Source organism: Branchiostoma belcheri, unplaced genomic scaffold, assembly GCF_001625305.1.
Source record: "Branchiostoma belcheri isolate BF01 breed outbred unplaced genomic scaffold, Haploidv18h27 scaffold51, whole genome shotgun sequence".
Lineage (NCBI taxonomy): Eukaryota > Metazoa > Chordata > Leptocardii > Amphioxiformes > Branchiostomatidae > Branchiostoma > Branchiostoma belcheri.
In genome coordinates, this window is record NW_017804143.1 from 93,379 (window position 1) to 114,492 (window position 21,114).

General features: G+C 43.5%; 2 protein-coding genes across 2 annotated transcripts; both read right to left on the reverse strand.

The window, feature by feature from the left end:
* Positions 1-936: 936 nt before the first annotated feature.
* On the reverse strand, positions 937-6,168 carry LOC109480421. Its single transcript, XM_019782610.1, has 8 exons — positions 5,870-6,168; positions 5,467-5,542; positions 5,320-5,431; positions 3,774-4,340; positions 3,259-3,428; positions 2,625-2,729; positions 1,941-2,034; positions 937-1,772 (listed from the first exon to the last, which is right to left on the reverse strand). Exons 1-8 carry the CDS (start codon positions 6,166-6,168, stop codon positions 937-939), a joined length of 2,259 nt encoding a protein of 752 aa, XP_019638169.1.
* Positions 6,169-7,551: 1,383 nt separating this feature from the next.
* Positions 7,552-20,628, reverse strand: LOC109480486 (DBH-like monooxygenase protein 1 homolog). The gene is made up of 14 exons (XM_019782687.1): positions 20,276-20,628; positions 19,799-19,945; positions 17,631-17,783; positions 16,822-16,995; positions 16,272-16,358; positions 15,581-15,760; positions 14,847-14,949; positions 14,240-14,406; positions 12,805-12,996; positions 11,805-11,864; positions 10,769-10,905; positions 9,979-10,093; positions 9,482-9,556; positions 7,552-8,835 (listed from the first exon to the last, which is right to left on the reverse strand). Exons 1-14 carry the CDS (start codon positions 20,393-20,395, stop codon positions 8,701-8,703), a joined length of 1,845 nt encoding a protein of 614 aa, XP_019638246.1. The 5' UTR covers positions 20,396-20,628; the 3' UTR covers positions 7,552-8,700.
* Between the last annotated feature and the right edge of the window lie 486 nt (positions 20,629-21,114).

The window sequence follows — 21,114 nt, forward strand, 5'->3', positions numbered from 1 at the left end:
TACTCAGTACATTGTAAATACGCACATTATACAACTACTGTCACTGTATACATTTGACCATTAATTCTCCACATCAGAATATGACCTGCATGCTCTAACATGTTCCTTCTGTATTAAAAAAAAAGGCAAAACTCACACAAAAGTTTCATCAACTACGTATACTAGGTAGATAAATAGTAATGTCGTCACCACAGGTAAACAAAGATGCAGTTACTGAATAATACCCCCTTCCCTATACAGAGTCCTCTTGTTTTCTATACATGAGCCTATACAATAATTGCTACAGATCCAAGTAAATTTTGGCCCAAAGCAAGAGGGCAACTACGTTGAAAAGACTACAACGTTTAACATCATTTTCAAGATCACTCTTAGTTTTTGATTCAAATCACCTCTACCTCTTTTAGGCCACCTTGATGCAATATTAAGAACGGCTGCCAATGGGACAAATCTCTTTGCCGATTCAAAGAGATATATAGCAAAGAGCTCTATAGCAAAAGGAATATTGGTTCTGGAGTTGAGCTCTTCTTTACGTTTACAGTACAAACAACAATACAGGTTTCCCGTCTACATACTAGTACAAAGTCAGTTAAGTATTTCCCTATAGTGTTAATTTCTCCTTGTGGCTGACCTGTGGGTTTGTGGGTTTGTTTGTCCGTAATGAGTAGTTGACATCACGTGGGTAGGGGAATATTGATCATGACAGGCCAAAGATCAGAAACAGGAAATAATGTGAGCGTAAGAGCAGGTTGGCAGCACTTGGATAGGAAAGACTGACAGGCAGAATGACAGGTGTCCATCATGGTATTCAAACGTTTCAAAACTAGGTATGCTGCTGTTTAACAAGTACACAATACGAGGCCAACTAAGATGTACGCGTATGGTTATAGAATTTTGCATAACCATGCCACAAGGGCCATGCATCTTTGTGCATCATTGTCAGTAGCGGGGGAAGACAGTGATTGTGTCATGGTTGATCACAACCAACTGTCCTCCCGGCCCCACTGCAACCCCTGTTGGGAGTTTAGCACGGACAGCGATGTGGCGGACATACTCACCCCGGTCTGTGTACACCACCACGCGCTGGTTGTCTCTGTCCGCCACCAAGATGTGACCGGAACTGTCCGCACAGATGCCGCGAGGATGATTCAGGTCGCCACCACTCCTTCCTGCTCCTCCGAACCTCATCACGTACCGCCCGTTCTCATCGAACCTGTAGATGTAGTGGGTGTTGAAGTCGGAGACGAAGATGTTGCCTTCTCCGTTCACGGCGACGTTCGTCGGCGTCTTCATCCGCCGTTGGCCATCCCAGACGACTTTCCCATCCGGCTGGAAGGCTTGCACACCGCCACTGAAGGCACCGTCAGACCAGGTGACGATAACGTGGTTGTTGCGCAAGCCCGCAGCCATTCCGCTGTGCACCTCCCATGGTGTAGTGCCAGGGAGGTCAAACTTGGCTTTGAGCTGACCTTCCCTGTCCAACTGCACCAGGGAGTCAGGGCTGGCAGGGTACCCACTCATCAAGACCCACAGGTGACCATCTCTGTCGATGGACACATCATATGGCTCTTTTGCCGGATACCCCAGCCCTGGTGCACCTTGCGGAAACGGATACAGGAAGGCGCCTGCCATGCTGTACACTTGGAGACGGGTTTTGGTCTGGTCAGCCACCCAGATCTTATTGTCTGGGGAAACCACGACTCCGCGTGCGCCGCGCAGTTTTCCAGCCCCCGACTTATCGCCAAAGGTGATGACGGGTGCCCTGCTGCCGTGATCTACGGGAACAAAAGATTGACCTTATTCCCTTTCATGCAATCCACGTCAAACTTTCTCTTTGTCAGTCTGTTGCACAGTCGACTTACTTATGTCATACTTAATCATGTCAGTACCCCCTCCCTATTGTGATGCGTTAATGTGTTGGCAGATTATTACATATCACAAACCTTCAGTGGCGGTTGAAACCGGCTTGTTGATTGGTGCAGGCCCTGCTGTTGAAGTGATGCAGTGTGAGGGACCACGTCCGTGGACCGGACTCACCTAAACAGTTAGAACGGGTCAAATTGTAAACAAACCACCATAACTGCAACAAGAATGAGAAAAATTCCATAATTTCCATTTCGATTTCTGTCTGTGATTTCCTGTAGTGAAAAGACCTATCGAGCCTAAAGAATGACAAAACTTCCTATCGTCACGAAGGACCACGTGTTTGTAACGAACTTGTCTACTGTGAGCTTCAACTGATATACCAATGGACATTGTTAGGGCATCTTGGATACAAATTTGAAGTCGCCAATAGTGGCCTTTAGTTCTATGTCCCTGTTTTATTATCATTACACAAAAGACAAGGACAATGTGACGTACAATCAAGTTACAGCTTATTTTGCTTCGCCACACAATATACATACAGAACAACAGTAATCAACGGTATGTACTGTAACAGTACATTGCACCCCCTCTCGTTACCCAATGTTGCAATTGCCAGATACCTAAAATTACAATGTGCATACAATGTGTATGATAAAATATAGTGCTTGACTTCTTTTCCTATGTCTAGTTTGTCTACCATGGGTTCAATTATCCTAAATGAGCAGCCACCATAAACCCAAGGAACACTGACTAGTACTGACCTTGATGACATCAGCCGATGCCCCTTGGTCAGTCTTCATCAGCGCTGTAGAACTTCGCCAGGCAGTGCTGTCAGCGGTGTTACGTCCTGATGTAGTTGTAGCCGGCTGTGAAGAGGTAAACAAACAAACAATACATTGGTTGTGATACAAAAGACAACGCGGTTTGAAGAAATCATAGCTGACAAACGCCATCTTATATTAATAGTTACATCGTTGTTACATGTTTGGGCGTCACGGATACAGCTTAGACGTCTTCTGTTTTATGTCTACCATGGCTGCAAGTGTGGAGGATGTGCAACAATCCAAAAACTAATCATAAATACTGACAAGTACTGACCTTGATGACGTCAGCAGCTGTCATCAAGGTCAGTACTTCGTCAGGTCTCGTCACCGCAGTAGAACTTTGCCAGGCAGTACTGCCACCAAAGGTGTTAGGTCCTTCTGTGCTTGTAGCCGACTGTAAAGTGGTAAATAAACAATGCCATGTTTTTTGCATTTTTTTAAGATAAAGTCTTTATCTGGAAGTCAACGATGATGGAAAAGTGGTATTCCCATCTCATGTGCTTTTTGTCTTTTTGTCAGCTTTTTTTCACAATCATTCATATATGAATTAAAAAAAATTCAATAAACTTACAGAGTCGTTGTAGCCAGGTCGGGAGTAGCGGTGCGTCAGAAGTACAGACACCACGATCAGCAGTGTTACCATGGTAACGGACGATATGGCGGCGCACATCAGCAGGCGGGGGGACTGGTGATGACGTAATCGTTCCCAAACGGTACGGCTCTCCGGGGCTGGTCCGACGCCTATGCGGGGGACAGTAAAGAAATATATTAATTGTGTTAATTAAGATTTTTCTCCTAATGGTTTTAATTTTGAAATTGTCATTGTGGTTGTCAACAACAGCAAAATTTCTGTGTCAGCGTGTTTTAAGGCATTATAAATAGAACTGAAGATTATTACTCAACAATTGCTATTTATGGCTTTGTAAATCAAATAAAATTAGTGGGAACTCAACTCATATTTCTTTGCTAGTTTTAATTATACGTTTGCATTTTGTATTTAGCTTTCGTCATTAAACAATAGAAGAGAATAAAATGGCTGATTACACGAAACGTATGAAAGAGACAATTGTGTTGTTATATACCAACCTTGAGGATGGTTCACGTTGGAGTCGTACATGGCGTTCGGCTGCAGCTGATTGATGATGGCTTGCGGGTTCAGCAGCATCTGTGGCCAGCTCGGCAGTTGTTGGGCCCCGCCGGGCGGTCCTCCGGGTCTCGGTGTTGAGGGGACAGGTGGCGGGCCGTCATCCCGGTTCAGAGCTGGCCCGAGACCCTGTCTGAACGTGTCCTCATTCTCGTACGTGTGTGCGGCGGCCGCCGCAGGCTGGGCCCCGTCGGTGGTTCCTCCTGGCCTCGGGGACTTGGGAAGGGTCGGAGCGCCGAGAGCGTCGCGGTTCAGAGGCTGTCCGAGACCCATGAACGTCTCCCCATCCTCGTACATGTGTGCGGCGGCCGCTGCAGGCTGGGCACCGCCGGTTTTTCTTCCGGGCCTCTGGGTAGAGTGGACCGGCCGGGCGCTGCGGGCATCTCGGTTCAGAGGTTGACCGGGGCCGTCTGCCGGTGGACTGTCGTCTGCCGGACCGCCCGAGGCTGTCATCTCGGCTTGGGCTGCCCCAAACACTTCTTTGGGAGTCGTTTGTTGGTCATCGGGTTCTACAATCAAAGAGAAGTACATGTTAGCAATTTATCATTAATTAATTTATTTATTTATTAGTAATTTATTTCCTTATCGAGAGGTATCCGAAAAGTCTCCAAAGTATATAATTAACTCGTGCCTTGTTGTATTGGTGTCCATAAAACGACACCTATCCACATGCATGCTAGATACGACTTATGATGTTTATAAAACCACAATAACGCCCACGCACAGAAACATATTCATCATCTTGGTGTTTTTTTTTTGCATTAAGGAGAGTTTGAAGTTGTAATGATGTAAATTACGTATACATAGCTCGCATTTCACCATGAACAACAAAAATCGCTGACGCAGCGGTTGTCATTTATACTAATTAGCCTCCTTCGCAGACTTGTGGGGCGGCGTTTTTCAAGAGTTTTTCACTGTCCCGGTGAAAAACTCTCTCCAGGCAAACACTTTTGGCGGCAAAACCGTCCCTCCGCTGCATATATAACTCGCGTCGCTCCCCGAAAAAAAAAATTTAACGCCGCTGCCCCACAAGTCTGCGAAGGAGGCTAGATACTAATGGTGTTACATGTAGATGTTGCACTGGTGTTGGTATTAGAAATTAAGGTACACAATTTGAAAATTATCAAAGGAATGTTATTTGTTTACAAACATCTGATTTTTTGTTTAGTTTTGTTGTGGTTTTTGCTTTGTTCTTGCAACTTTTTAAAAAATTTTCTGAAGACACGAAATATATGTAAAAATATGTTCCACAAATACTGGACAACTACTTGGAGGTTCATTTAAAAAATTACCTACTACCCATAAATTGCTCTTCCAGTGTATTTTACTTTCTTTCCATAATCATAATTGATAGGGTCGTGTTTCGTCGGTTGTAGCTTTTTTGTGGACCAAACAGAGACGGAGTGGGGGTAGGTGTATATGTTGTCATTTCTAGGCTGGTGGTGTTCTATCTAGTTCTGCACATGTAATGTAAGAATTAGAACTGACCTGACGGCAGATCTAGATCTGCCCCGTACATCGGGTTCAGCGGCAGCTTGACGAGGTCTTCCTCCCGTAGCCTGTGCCGGTACACGCCTGCCGTTTTTCCGTCTCTCTGTTTGGGGCGGATCGGCGTCACCGATGGTTCGTCTGGAGCCTGTTCGGGGGGACGAGGCGGTAGTCCCGGGGTCTCGTCCGTGTGACGAGTCGGTACCTGGTACGCGATCGGTATCTGGAACGAACGGTTTATTTATTTACTTCAAAGGACATTATATAGCCGTTATATGAGCTGAATAGGAGCATACTTTATACAATGTCTTAAAAGTGATACAAATTGACCATTAATAAAAGGATTAATCATTAAAAAAATTAAACAAAAAAGCTGTCCACACCCCACTCTCTTTATGTATTTTTATATCACAATTTTGACAATTACTGAGGAAGTCTACCAACCTTCCAGGCCCTTCTTTCACGTCTCCATCTAAAGCGACGAGACGGGCCCGGGCTCTGTTCGGGGGGAAGGTAAGTTTCGCCCGTAGCCTGGTCGGTGGAACGGGACGGTAGGTCGAGAGTCTGATCGGGGGGACGGGAGGGCTCCTTCCGGGCCTTTCTTCCACCTTTCCGTCTAGCGCGGTGAGTTGGATCCTCCGGACCAGCCGGTAGCCCCTGCTGAGGCTGTTTGGGGCGACAGGACGGGTCCGTCCAGGTCTGTTTGGGGTGACAGGACGGGTCCTGACGGGACTGTTTGGGGGGAAGAGGCGGCGGTACCTCCGGATCCTGGCGGTTGAAGCCCCCCTGGAGGACTGACATCTCTATTTCTTCCCCCTCCAGACGCGGTGTCTCCCGTGGGCCAGCCATCACTGCGGATATCTGTCTGTTCGCTGTGTTAGACCTGCTGTAGTCCGTCTGCCGGCGGCGCACCCGCCAGCCAGCACTTCGGCTGGGACACAATCTAGAGCTGATCGCTTTCCTAGCTGTTTTTAACTTGCCTGTATTAGTCTAGAAGTCTGATGTTGCGATGTTTATGCATAACCAACAAGTGTGACTTACTACGTATTAGTGTGTATTTTTGAAAATAATGTAGTATTTTACTGCTGGGCTAAGATCTTGTTTATGCTGTACCACGTACCTTATAATAAATTATCCTAAAATAATATCATATTATTGTGTCTTCTATTTCGTTGTAGAGATCATTTTTCATTGGTCACGTACACAAGCTCCCCTTTGGCATATCGTAGACTTATTTTTCTGTGTTTATAGCTTACGTAAGTTTGCGGAGAAGGACTACAAAGAGTTTATAGAATTTAATTTCCTCGCAGAATTTGTGACACGTGTGTGTATTAATATTAATTTTCTTTGAACCATTTCTGTTGTGTTTTCTCTAGTTTTCAAGCCTTCTTATACAACTTATTTTTACAACAAGGCAGTTAAGTTGATACGTGTGTGTGTGTGTGTTTGTGTGTGTGTGTGTGCGTGTGTGTGCGTGTGTTTGTGTGTGTGTGTGTGTGTTTGTGTGTGTGTGCGTGTGTGCGTGTGTGTGTATGTATACGGTGTGCAACGAATATGGCCATCTTGCCAATAAAACTGCAGGGAACGAAAATCTCTCTCTCTCCCCCCCTCTCTCTCTCTCCCCCTCTCTCTCTTATCAATATGATTGTAGGAAACCTGGGTATCGTGTCATTTGTTTATATAACGTAACGTTTGTTCCTGGCGTTTTTTTACCAGTCACGTACACAAGTTGTAATTCGGCATAGCGCAGACTTGTTTTTCTGCATTCCAGATAACTTGAGTCAGATTGGAGCAGTAGGTGTATATTCAAGAAAAAACTGGGGGATCTGGAATGGTCCATTATTGGGGTGAAAGTATTTTTTGAATGGTCCATTTTGCATTCTATTATGTTAATTTTGAACTGAATTTGAACTTGAATATCAGCACATTAAAATCTTGCCAACATAGTTGTATTGTTGTAACTTAGCAAAAAGCCAGTGGCATTCTGTAATACACACACACACAATTTCCATCCATATTATGCGTCGAACACTTGAACAGACAATGGAGACAACTGATGTACAAGGCAGAATTTATTAATTTAAACACAATGTAAGGTGTATAGTATACTTAGTATACAGGCTCATTAAGAGATTGATACCTTACAAGTAAATTAAAAAGAATAAACGTTTAACATCTGTATTGTCTTAAAGACAGGCATAATATTCACACAAAGTCACAAAAAGAAAGATCTTTTCTTAACCGTCGGTTGAGGGCCGGTCAAATACGTCAATCGTACGATATGGTCGTACTATCGTATACTGCATGTATTTTTAGGATAGTTATGTGTCCTGACAAATTAATTCAGCTTTCTTGTCGCAAATCTGAAAATCTAAGTTATGTCTTAGGTCCATGTCGGTAGTTGCTTCTATCACGTGATAATCCTACGTCATCAAAATACCGCACGACGATCCGTGTACAACAATTGTGACCGCACCGTTACAGATTAAGACATTTCCAGCTGCAGGCAGTTCTTTAGCCTGTTACATACAGGGTTTAAATTTTGGCACTGGTACGTAAAGTTACGCAAATCATTTAAGTCACACAAACACACACATAAACACGCACTAAATCAAACTGTGGTGATCCATGGCAAATACAAGCTCAGACAGAGAGGCCGCAAAGGTGACCATTTAAGCTTCAGATACACTCCACTGTGCCAACACAGGCCGGGAATATGGGCACAAAAATCAGTCCACCTGACAGTGTTCTTTCCGTGTTCAAGAATTGTGATTGAAAGTGTGGGAGCAAATGTTGGAAACGTTGCAACTCAAGTGGGAATGTTTGAAGCAGTGGGGACAGGAAGGGGTGATGATAGACCTATCCTTGCTATCCACTACAGTTGGCAGTTCAAACAATGATGGCATAGCAATCAGCAGTGCGAAAAATGAGAGGTTGTTTGTATGCCCCTCAAATACTCATTAAAAAATAAAACTCTTCTATTGGATAAATTACGGCGATTTCATTCGTTTTATCCAATAGTGTCCCAACGTGTCCTTCAAATAGCTTCATGTTCTCATATTGGATTCCTACGTTTCGTTGGAAGTGGGCGGGGCTATATAGGATGAAATTGAATGAAATCGAAATGAAGTTGAATAATCTATTTGTGGGTTGTGTGATGAAGCCAATATTGAATAGGAATGTTACAGGATGGGAGGAGCAGCATTAGGCACAAGAACGTTTGGCACAACTATGTACATAAGTTGCATTATGCAGATGAGGTCGCAATTATGCAGATAGTCACCATCATGCAGATAAGTCACTATTATGCAGATGAGGTCACCATTATGCAGATGAAGTCACCACTATGCAGATGAAGTCACCACTATGCAGATGAGTGTTTCACATGACTGTTATCAGTACGAAGCCCAAGGCAACCAGCAGCATGTTGGCGACCATACTGGCTGTGACAGCGTCCGCTCCAGCGCACTCGTCAGCCGCAACCCACGGGAACTCTATCACGGGCGGTACAGGGCGCTGGGGATGCACACAGAATGGAGAGAAATTAAAACTAGAAAAGCAACATTTGCAAAGCAAATGCATACTGTTTACCTTCGCATATGGTCTGCTCTGTTAATTCTTACTCAAAAACATTCATATATACGGTGACAGGAGTCTAAATCCCTCCTGCTATAAAATTGCAACATGATGTAAGCCAACACCAGTTACCATGGTGACAGACGTCTGGTGCAGGTCATTGTTATGTGTTTGGAACGGAAGATGAAACAGAGCAAAAACAATTTGCTGTTCTTTGGTAAACATAATGAAGTCCAGGTTTTATTTTATTTTTTTCAATGCTAAATGAAGGATAAAGCAAAATCAAGCAAGTCACTGGGTCAAAATGGGTTAAATCCATCCACGTGTAAGGTTTAAACATTTCGTTCAATGGGAAGCCAAAGCAGCCACAATGTCTAAACTCATTGGTAGATGATCCACTCCCTTTTTTGACAAAATATGCAGCATAATTAGCAGTTCAACCAATGAAAAAAATGACGGTTCGACCAATGAGACCAATTTACCACTAGTGGTAAATCTAACTTTACGTGCAGTGTAGTTTGTTTGTATTGCAACAAATGTTAAATCCTCCATAATGTTGTTTCAGGTAGAGTGAGGCTGTACTGACCGTGCCATTGCCGTGTACTAGGTCATTGTTCTTGTTCACGCATCTCTCGAACCTTTGGGCCTGTGTTTCTGCTCGCTATGGGAAAACAACGATGACATAGATTACATAACACATATACGCAGAAACAAACATCGCATTGCGCTACTAATTAACAAAACAATGTACGAACTAGAGTTCCACAACTTCAACTTCGCCAAATGATGTACCTTTACGATTGATGAATTATATAGATTATTCCCCACGGCAGGTGCCGAAGTGCAAAGTTGGCAAAAACCTCAGCGAACGTTTGGATTTATGGAATAATATCTGAGCAAATTGTACATCTTGGCTAGTTTTGTAGTGTGATTGAAAAGAAATCCAAATTGAAACAACAATGTGGGCATGGTGGCCTTGAAAAGGTGCACTTATGTGCACCTGTTCCACCATGCCCTCCATGTATGTTATGTATGTGGTTAAGTGTAATAAATAAATAAATAAATAAATAAAGTTGAACTGACCTGAAAATCCGCCCTTAGCTCGTCCGTCCAGGTGATGTCAGATGCAAGTATCTGATCGGCAGTCAGGCCCGCCACGTTGGCCGGGGCGGTGGCGACAAAGTCATTCTCAGCAACGCTAGAGATAAAGGAAAAATAAAAGAAGATGCTAGATGTAAAAAAATATACCAAAATACCCAACTATTGACCACACAACGTCACATTTTCTTAGTTTGAATATACCGACCCGTCTCCCCGAAAACATAGAAATGTCAAATAAAACATTCAAATGTATTGTAGTATGGAACGAGTCCCTACCACATGGGGTACAAGCAGTGTCATCACACGCTTCTATATCTACTTGGCTGATAAAAAAACAGTCCGGCAGAGCTGCAAGCGCCTGGTGTCTTAAATATAAGTTTGTGTGAGTCGCATCGTTTTAAAGTTGTACATTGAGGGTAACAACGTGGGGCCTCTAAGAATGAGGTACAGTTTAGCATTGTCTGACATATTAAGGTTAACAAGATGAACAAGCAAACCAGCAAGTTCTGATGATTGTATAATGGACATTGAGGCATGAAGACAGCTGATAATTGTGATGGACAGTCTAGGATAGCCTCCTTCGCAGTCATGTTGGGCGTTGGCGTTATTTTTGTGAGCGATTTGTGAACAAGTGTTGGAGCGGGAAACCTTCTCTCCGTGGCAAAAACTCCCTCGGCAGCAAATCGTCCCTCGCGGCCGCATATTACTCGCGTCGCTCACAAAAATAACGCCCACGAGACTGCGAAGGAGGCTAAGTCTAGGAGGGGTTTACCTAAACTCCGTGGCAGTGGCGGACAGACTGTAGAGGTACCAGTACGACATGGGCCAGCTCTCACACTTGGCTAGCTCCATCTTGGGGTAGTACAGAATCCAGGCAATACACATCTCGTCTTCAGTCTTCAGACCTCCCTGTACATCAATGAAGTATGTAAGTATGTTTCAAAATGTTTCAAAAAGAGATAACAAGCCATTAGAACTTAGATCAATACCACTTATATATATATATTTCTTTTTATTTTATTTTTAGCATTGTATACCTTAGACCTAATGTTAGCTTTCTTTATTACTATTGTTGTAGTACTCTCTAGTACATTGTACTTTGTACATCCATGCATTTATCCCCCCGGGGAATGAACATGCAATAAAGTTTCATTAAAAAAATACAGTGTTGGAAAACTACCTAAAAGCCGCGGCTCAGTCATGCCGTTCGTACGATCCCACTAGGATAAAATTGTCGAGCCGAATTGATTCGGTTTGATCCGGCTTCTTCGATCCGGCTCCGATTCATCTCGATCCGGCTCGAAGCAGGATCGAAGCCGGATCAAACCGAATCAATTCGGCTCGATCCGGACAATTTAATCCTAGTGGGAATTGGGCCTTGTTGTCGTGGATCTTTCAAGGACGTTGTGACAGAGCCAACCCCGACATTTGGCGACAAGCTTCTAAGCTTAAGACAGTCTTTTTTCGGAATTTCGTGCGGCTTATGCACGACTTTCCCAAGAATGAATTCAGTTAACTAGTTGGCGGGCGTACAACGATGCTGTGACGTATGTGATAAGTGGTTTGGTTGAAAAAAACGTGGATAGACTTAAAAGGACTGTTTGATATAATATACATAGAATAAGTGTGCCCTTTCGATTTGCTTTGCAAACTCGGCGTACATGTATGTGCAGCATATTTCTGACCACTACAAGTGTCGTGCTAGAAGGACTACTTCTTAGGGAAGCGAGTATGGGAGCCCCGGCATACAAGTAGGATGGTACCCAAGCTGTCGTGCTACATTTAGTGACAAAAATCATGTAACGTACGTAAGTGACGCCGTTCCTGTCCGTGGTGTCGTAGGTACACTCCATCAAGATGCTGTCTCCCTGGGGAACAAGAGAGAAGCACAAACGGTTAATGATGTCTACCCCTCCCGATGGCGTTTGTTTTTTATGAATAAATGAATAAAGATACGCCAAATAAACAGTTATTCAAGCAAAATGATTTAAGGCCAATCCTAACAAAATCAAATATGAAACAGTTTACGATAATGTTTAGAGGCCCGTTAATTTGGAACAGTATAAGTCATTCACAGCAGAATTGCCAATCCCTTCCAACTTTCAAACGATATTTAAAAACTGACCTAATAGAGAAGCCATCTACCACTTCCTGATTTGCTTTTGTTTTCCTTGTTTTCTTATGCTACGATATTTTCCTTGCGTTAATATTGGTTTCTTATGTTGTTCTTACCATATTAACTTATGATTTGACTAATGGAAATGTATTTTTGTTGAATACGATATGTTTTTGATTGTCTTACTTTATTGTTTAGATATTTAGTTTGCCGTGTTAACTTTATATTATCTTGTTTGAGTTAATTTTCTCTTGTTTGTCCCTTAAGACATGCATGTTAATTGTTAACGTAAATAATGTTGTAAATATGAGATCATCAACAGGATTTGGGAGAGCCCACTAGATAAACCTCCTGGTTTCTTGGGCTCTCCTGCATGTATTTGATTGTACATAATTTCTTTTTATACCATTACTTTTTTTATGTGCGAAAGGACAATAAACAAAATAAATAAACAAACTGGATATGATTTTGAAACGGCCAGACGTTTCAGTGTAGTTACTGTACGGGTAGATTCTCATACTTGACCATCATCACCAACTTGTCTTGTTTGTACTTATTTTGGTTTTATTAATGGCCACCTTGTGGTTATGTCTTCAAAGATACTAGCAGTTTTCAGTCTCACAGGCGACAGAATATTCATTAACGTTAAAGGTGGTCGCCTTAATTTAACAAAGAAGAAGCAAGGTACATACCGGCAGAAGCTGTCTCTGCTCGTCCAGCGAGATGGTCTCCTGGTAGTTGAAGTCGTAGTTGTCGTCCCTGAACAGCTCCTGAAGCTCACTGGCCCCGCGGACATGCCGGATATTCACCTTCCTACCGGCCAGGTGCGCGTGCCCGAACACGGCAAAAACGTTCAGAGCAGGCGCCGAAATATCCTCCATGCCCTGGATTAACACAAGGATACAGTGAATGAAATCTGGCTGCATGAAATGTTTTGTTAGAAAAGTTGCATGGGATTTCCTAATGCCAGATAAAAAGGCCACATGGCCAACATTTAGACATGGGAGTCGTATATGGCGTATTAAACGACAGAGCGTTCGGTTTGGAATCAAGGGGTCCCGAGTTCAAATCCTGCCATGGCACCGATCTCGTGCCCCTAGGAAAGGCAATTAACACGAATTGTTTCTCTTCACTCAGGTGAAAATAAGAATGCCTGTTGCTCGTTCATGCGTTTGTCTGCGTCGATGGCGGCATGAAAATAAGTTGAAAGAAACATGAGTGTGCGCCGTCACCATGTCTTGTAATAAATGTTGAATAAAAAACAAACCATTGAATAAACAAGCAATAGACATCTTCCCTCCATGAACGAGGTTGGTGTTGTTAGGGTTCCTTTTTATGTTATCGCATGTGTTCATTGTTATAGGTATGTTCAGGAGAAGACTGGCCCCGACCACGCGGTCGGAGGTAGTTTATTTACATCACTAATTGGTAACAGAGGTTGGGGGGGGGGGTACAGAGGCACAGATGTCTGTTTCCTACTCGCTATCAATCACAACACAAACAAACCACCCCATTAGCAAGGCCGGCAGACCCAAAAACAACCAGACCAAAAAAATATATAGCCTGTCAAACAGGAGGTAAAAATAGATACACTGTATCCCAATTGGGGTCAACAAAGACCACACTACTATAAAATAGGGGTGATAATGTAGAAATCCTTTTAAATTAAGCAATACAAATGTACGACAACCTGCTAATGCACTCTAAAACACAAAGAGACTCAACAGCTACCCACATACCAAAAATTATACCAAACCATCCACCAGATTTTCAAAACATTCAACACAAAAAGACCAACGTTAAACATTTTGTAAATATCAAACGCAAACAGCTAGGAAACCCAAATTTAAACCACTAAACCATAATAATAACAACTATATGCTACCTTAATATCGCACAAACAGTCCATAACGCGCCAACAATAGAATAAAAATTAAACTGCAGTACCAAGGTCAATCACCAGGGGCTCAAAGTCAACCTACACAATCTCCAAGGCCCCATCCATCAATCTGCCAAATATCATACAGTTCCTTTTCACCGATCTTCAGATATCAGACCAAAACATGAAACGGACCAAAAACAATACCCCCATTACATGGAGGGTAAAAACACCATTTAGACACTTACCTGCTGCAGACATTCGGAATAGCAGTGAGCGACAGTTGTGTGAGAAGCGCTCCCTGGCGGAATTTTGTGGTACTGGCTCACATCAGCGCCCACCTGTAGGTTACCAACTTCGTTCTCCCGTAAGGTGGCGGTGAGGTAGAGCCGCAATCCGGAACTGTCCACGATGTCTGGGGTGTTTTTAAAACATATGGTTAGCATTTTACCCATGGGCAGACTTGGGCAGACCAAAGGCACTCTTGGAATCTCCTGTCGCTTGCGACAGATGGGTAGGCGTACATGTATATACAGGTCCTCATTTGCCAAAGGCAAGACCAAAGGCACTACCTCATAGCTGTCACAGCTAGTCGTTTAACTTGTGTAAGGAGTTTTCCAATTGCAAACGGTCATTTTCTATTTCAATGCTCAACTAACTGTGTCACTGAGATGTAATAAACCGTTAACGTTCCTGGCTGTCAATCAAAATTAGCGATTAGGCCAATAAGAGAGTGAGATTTGGGACAAGTGACCGACAGTCAATCGGGAATAAGCAATTCAGCTAATAGAAAAACGGCATTTGCATGATTTGGGCATATGGCCACCGACAGTGCTGTCGAATAAACCGACTTACCGCTTCTCAGCTCGGGGTTGTCATAATGTGTTTCCACCATGAGGAATCTCGGATCATTCGTATCTCCCACGGAGATCCCAGCGTTTTCGGGCATGTCAAAGGACTGAAGGAACATAAGATAATGATAAAAGTGAATACCAACTCACACACTCACGACTTTCCGAATTTGAGTTAATTCTGAATCAAATTTGATCACGCCCCGAACACTGCTGACTTACTCTCGGATATAGATAGTTGGCTTGGTGTTTTTCTGACTTACGGTCGAAAACCAGCGAACTATGATCGACCCTCCCACACGCCCCACGAATGTTAAAAACATTTCGAAACATTCGGCTGTCACAGCAGAACAGTAGCAGAACGCCAGTCGACCCACCATCTATTATTTGACCTCTGATCTCCAATTCATTTGTTTTTCTCTATGATTGATTCTGTCTCAAGTTGTTATAATTTCAGTATGATTTGTATGTTTTATTTATTATTATTGCTAAAAGCAATTATTATCATCATTATTATTGTTATTTCATTGTATTTCGTGGACTCCAGGAAGAATAGTATGGAGTTGACTTCCATACTAATGGAGATCTAAACAAACAAACAAACAAACAAACAAACAAACCATTGTTGGCGGGCGTTAGGCTAGTTCTCGGGAGGGCCAAATCGTGAATGTGTGCCTGGGATTCAAGCTTCGCCAAACGAAAACAAAACGTGAAAGGAAGATTGAAGACGTTTCTGACCGATCCTCCGATAGCCCAGGCCAGAAGAGTGATGCTGCAATGGTACCACTCCCCGGGCATGTTGGAGTAGCACGTGTACTCCCCGCCATCATGCGTGTCAGGGTCAGGCTCAACTCCGCACGAGTACACAACCACGTGATGCACGGCGCCCTCGTTCCCAGGCTGGATCACCGGCTCCCACTGAAGCAAAAGCAAAATGTTGCGAATCACAAATCTGCACGTTTGAAAAAATGGCACGTACACATACACAGAGTACGCACGCACACACACACAAACACACACGACAAACACACACACACACAAACACACACACAGACGTACACGTACACACATACACATGCATACGCAATCACACACGTGCAAACACGTACATATATACACACACACGCACACGTTTAAGCACGTACGCACACACACGCACACGTTCAAGCACGTACATGCATACACACGCATATACACAAGCATACACATAATTACAAATACGTTTACACAAACATACACGCACATGCACAAATACGTACACATAGTACGCACACTGGCGTGTACGTATACACAGACACGCACACACACACACACGCGCAGGCACGGACGCACACAAAAACACATAAACAAACACACACACACAAACGTACACACACATACATACACACACACATGTGACCTACGCCCCTGAGTGAGTATGTTGACGTACCCTGATGAGGTGTCTCTTCCCGCCCAGGTCCGGTACCTTGTACCCCCTGCACAGGTAGGTGGTGTCCGAAGTGTTTGGAACGGTGTACTGTAGAATATAGACAGGCGTCAGACATCCCGCTACATTTTTCACAATAATGCACCTTTAGAGATCGCAAAACGGGCGCACGACAGTTTTTTCCCAGGAACAAAGCCAGCTAAAACCTAGCCTTTACAAGGCGTCGGGAGGCGACTGGAAAGAGTAGAAATCGGCCAAATAGAGAGGTAGCATGCATTGATATTATGGGAAATGTGAAATAGGTGATTTAATTTTAATAGGTGACTTAGAATAGAAGATTTTTGGGAAAATATGAAGGTGCATTATGGGAAATGTGAAGGTGCATTATGGGTAATATGAAGGTACATTATGGGTAATATGAAGGTTCATTATGGGAAATCTGAAGGTGCATTATGGGTAATATGAAGGTACATTATGGGAAATGTGAAATAGGTGATTTAAATAGGTGATTTAATTTCAATAGGTGACTTAGAATAGAAGATGTTTAGTTTACGTTTTGGTTCAAAAGTTCCAGGGTTTGGACGTCAGCGGGCAGCGCCGGTTCGGTTCGCGGGTAGAGGATGTGGAGACTGCGGCTGCCCCGGTTGGTGGCGCCGTGGTACAGCAGAGACCTCGGGCTGGTCGGGTCGTCGGCGTGGTAGGCCCAGATCACACGGTTGGTTCCGTTCTGCACACGATGTAAGGGTAATACTTGTGAAACATTCCAGGTATAACTTACAATGACAATGACAATGAACTTTATTGCATATTCACGCCTTACATGGGCCAAATGCACTAAGTTAGATAACTGAGGTACAAGGATAGAAGGAACAAGTGTTACAAGTATGACGAAAATAATTTCATCAGGTTGGAAGGACATAGGCTATACGTGTTTTCTTCTTACACAACTGGTCATGTTTCTCACCGTACCTGCTTACATGTACGTTTAGTGCCTGTCAGACACTTTCCTCACAGCTTCTGACTCGAGTACTGCTTCTTGCAGTTATATGTAGCCAATGTAGGCGGCGAGAACACAATCCTAAAAGTGACTTTCTATTTCTCAATCTCTCTCTCTCTCTCTCTCTCTCCTCCTCTCTCAAACCCCCTCTGCTTGTCTCACAAATACAAACGCACGCCAAAACACAACAAGAAATCATAGACTTCAAACTTTTAGGAAGTAAATATACAGGGTCAAAACCTGCTCGCTCAATCAAATAAGACCCAATCTCCACCCACTCACTTTTGAACCCATACATACATACATACATACATACATACATAAGTTAGTGCCACCCAAAACAGTACTTCCATTCAAGTACTTACGATGATGGTCCTATCGTCGGAGTTGCACATTACGATATTCCTGGTGAAGCACACGATGGTGTGAGTGTCATTCTCGGTGGCGAGGACGTCAAAGTAGTTCTGGTTAGAGTCGCCGTCATAGACCGGATGTTCCTGCGCCTCCGCGTAATAATCCTATAGTAGGGGCGTTATACGTGACGTCAGAGATGTGAAGGCTATTCATGGCCAAACGGAAACTTCGGAGATTTCAGACTTCGATCAAGGAAGTGTTTTTGTATTTCATAAATTTGTTGGAACTGGAAAGGGCATTGTATTGTCGAATCTAATCGGTATCACGGCACTAGTTAAAACTACTGAATTCTTGCTGTATGACCTAAACATGTGATCTGCAGCTAACACAGTGTTAGCAAAGATGAAGACTTGACAAAATGTCATGGATACCTCTATGTGTACAATAGCGAGCTGGAAACTGTTCGATAGGCGAGTAGATTTACGCCACTGAATTTACGCCAAGATACTGTCACCGCCTAGTAATGTATTGGTTTAATTAACGGACGAGGATTTAAATACTGTAATAGTATAAATAGCGAAGTACAATGGATGTTCAGAACCATGCTTTACTTGTGTTGATTCTAAGTGGTCTGTAAACAAGCCCCGGTGAGTTCATGATATATGAAGCGCAAACACCGCTGAGCTACCAACAGAACAGAACTACAAAAGCGTTACGATTATCTCAATAAGGCCACAGCAAATAAATATTATGGATGGCATCCTTCACACACTCAAAATCTGATGCGATAGGGCTAAAAAAACAGATTCCAACGTAACAATTTTGAGATCATAAACTTTGTTTAACAAGAACTGAGGCGACGAAACATATCACAGCCCATATTCATAAGTCATAGAACTGTATAGCCTGGGTACCATCCATATGCCCAAATCATCCATTTATGATGGTACCCAGGCTAAGAACTGTAAGGCCACACTATGTAATTTCCATGGATGACGTCCGCGTACATTGATTTTATCCTGTTCCCAGAAGGAAAACAAGAAATCCCACTTCCTGTAACCAAGGAGGTTGACCTCCTTGCTGTAATAATGTAGCCTCTACCAGGCTTGAGGAGGCGGCTGGAAAGAGCAACGGCCAAACTCCCTTGGCATGCTTATCTCTCTATTTTGGCCGATTTCTACTCTTTCCAGCCGCCTCCTCAAGCCTGGTAGAGGCTAGTAATAATGACCAAAGAGTCACGACAGTGGGATCAGGGAAGGTGTGATGAAAGGAAAACTGCTGTTCCACTGATTATAGCTGTTCCCACGACGAATAAAAGACTTGTTGGTTGTTACACGGTGTTCTCTCATTGAATTTGTGTCCCAACATTTGCCGTCCCTTGGTATATTTGATATGTAGGCATCTTAACTTTTTTCGGCCCTTTTTGTTTTTCTCGCGCTCTCGCACAAGATTTGGGGTCTTCAGAGGACGTCATCTATAGAAATTCCTTTGTGTGGCCTAACAGAACCAGTCTGTTTTCTTTCCTTCGTTGCGTATTATGTAACGCTGTGGTCATTTGTCACCACGACATGAGGTGAAAGGAACAACAATAGACCGATCCTGATGTCATGATTCAGCAGTTCAGGCAATGAAAGTAATTATATATAAGACAAACGGTGGTTTAACCAATGAGAGAGTTCTGGTATGTTTGTTTGTTTGTTTGTTTCGCATAACCGGTAAACCGTCTTTAAGCGTAACACACCAGTTTTGTACATGTACTTACATGTGCAAGCTGTAAGACCGGACTGTAAGGTTTGAACCACTCACACCGGGAAGGTCCCCTATGTCCCCTATGTCTTTCAAATACTCGCATATATTTACGTTACGAGTACAACAGAGTTGGACAGGGATGAATTGGTGGGTTGACGGCAGTGATCTTGCCTTTCAGCTTCAAATACAAACGGTCGTGATCAGCCGAATTCTCGAGGTTGAAAACAGCACAGGATAAAGTTCAATAAAGTCAGGATCGTTCTGACAGACAGACAGGCTACATCAGTTCTACATGCGTGTACCACACCTATCTATTTATTTCAGAATATATTCAATATTTTTGTTATCTCTGTGGCTTAACTGGGATGGTTCCTGTATACTCACGTTATTAATTACTCCTGAATAAAAAGATTAAAGACATGTGACTTACGTGGAAGTAAGGCTGCCCGTCGTCGCCCACGTATCCGGCGAAGATATCCGAGGCCGGCATGTTTCCGTTGGGAGAGAAGCCGATAGCGACCATCCCGCGGGTCTGCACCTCCAGCTGCATGGTGACGGTAGACTCGTCCCTCCTCCACTACATATAATAATAATGGTTTATTCAATTCAATTTTTAAAATACATTAAAGTCTCTATACAGCCTATCCCACCTGGCAGCCAGAGGCTCAATTGCGTGGGAGCTGTTTACACACTAACAATAAAACAACGGCAAATCTCACGCTGTCATCAGGGTTCCTAGAGGATTTCATTCATATAACCAAATCAACATGGCTAATGATCACCCATGGCATATACATTTACATCCTAGTAAAGTGAGGAAAGTCGTGTAAAGTGCCTTTCCCAGGGGCACAAGATCGGTGTCAGGACTCGAACCCAGAACCTTACCAACAAGGTCTGTGTCTCTTACCTGCAGAAAAACGTTCATGTTCTCGTCCAGGTAGGCATTGTTGGTGAAAGTCACTCCGGTGTTCCCCACTGCTGCATCAAACACAGCGGCAAGGACAAGCACGGCCACTGCGGTCTTCATAGTGACGGTAAAAAAAATGTCTAACGGTCCTCTAGATCTCCTGAGCTGCTGCCAGGTACGAAATAAGCTTCAAATGCCGGGATATTCCGTCCACTAGGCCGCACGCTATCATAGGTACGTTCGCTAGGTCATTGATATAAGGTTACTCCAGCAACAAAAAGTTGCCCTGTCAACCACGCAAACACGCAAAGGGGTTTATCACAAAATGTAAGGGAGCGTGATGAGAATGGATATCGTCTTTCTACTCAGTCATCACACGACAGGTACATACAAAAACACGAAGGGTGTGACTAGGTCAGAGGTCATCCTGGCAAGGGACACCACAAAAGGATCGCGTGTCGACGGTAATGCCGCCCAGGGCCACTCAAGTACCGGCTTAAGGCTTGTCTTCTCAAGTAATTAAAGGTCCACACAAAAGAAGTTTACGGTAGTTGTGGCAAAGTTTCCAGCCTCTTTCAGGCTTCGGGAGGCGGCTGGAAAGAGTAGAAAATCGGTGAAATAGAGAGAGATAACATGCCAGGGGAGTTGGATCGGTAGAGAAAACTGTTTGCCGCACCCGGTTGCTTGAGTAGACATGTCTTAAGCTGGTATAGGCTACAAAGTTCTCACTGTCGTGGTAAATTTCAGCTCCGCCATTTTTTTTACAGTGTTAGTGCGCGTATCCGGAAAAAGGGAAATGTATGGTTGTAGCTGTTTGCCTTTTATCTTTCTTTAAAATG

Excerpts from the sequence above, each read along its gene's own strand:
- LOC109480421 (XM_019782610.1), bottom strand. The coding sequence starts at position 6,168 with ATGGCTGGCCCACGGGAGACACCGCGTCTGGAGGGGGAAGAAATAGAG. Across the intron at positions 3,429-3,773 it reads CAACGTGAACCATCCTCAAG|GCGTCGGACCAGCCCCGGAG; the intron begins GTTGGTATATAA and ends TCCCCCGCATAG. Across the intron at positions 2,035-2,624 it reads CATCGGCTGATGTCATCAAG|GTGAGTCCGGTCCACGGACG; the intron begins GTCAGTACTAGT and ends CTAACTGTTTAG.
- LOC109480486 (XM_019782687.1), bottom strand. The coding sequence starts at position 20,395 with ATGAAGACCGCAGTGGCCGTGCTTGTCCTTGCCGCTGTGTTTGATGCA. Across the intron at positions 16,359-16,821 it reads TGGAACTTTTGAACCAAAAC|TACACCGTTCCAAACACTTC; the intron begins GTAAACTAAACA and ends TATATTCTACAG. Across the intron at positions 14,950-15,580 it reads CCTGGGCTATCGGAGGATCG|TCCTTTGACATGCCCGAAAA; the intron begins GTCAGAAACGTC and ends ATGTTCCTTCAG.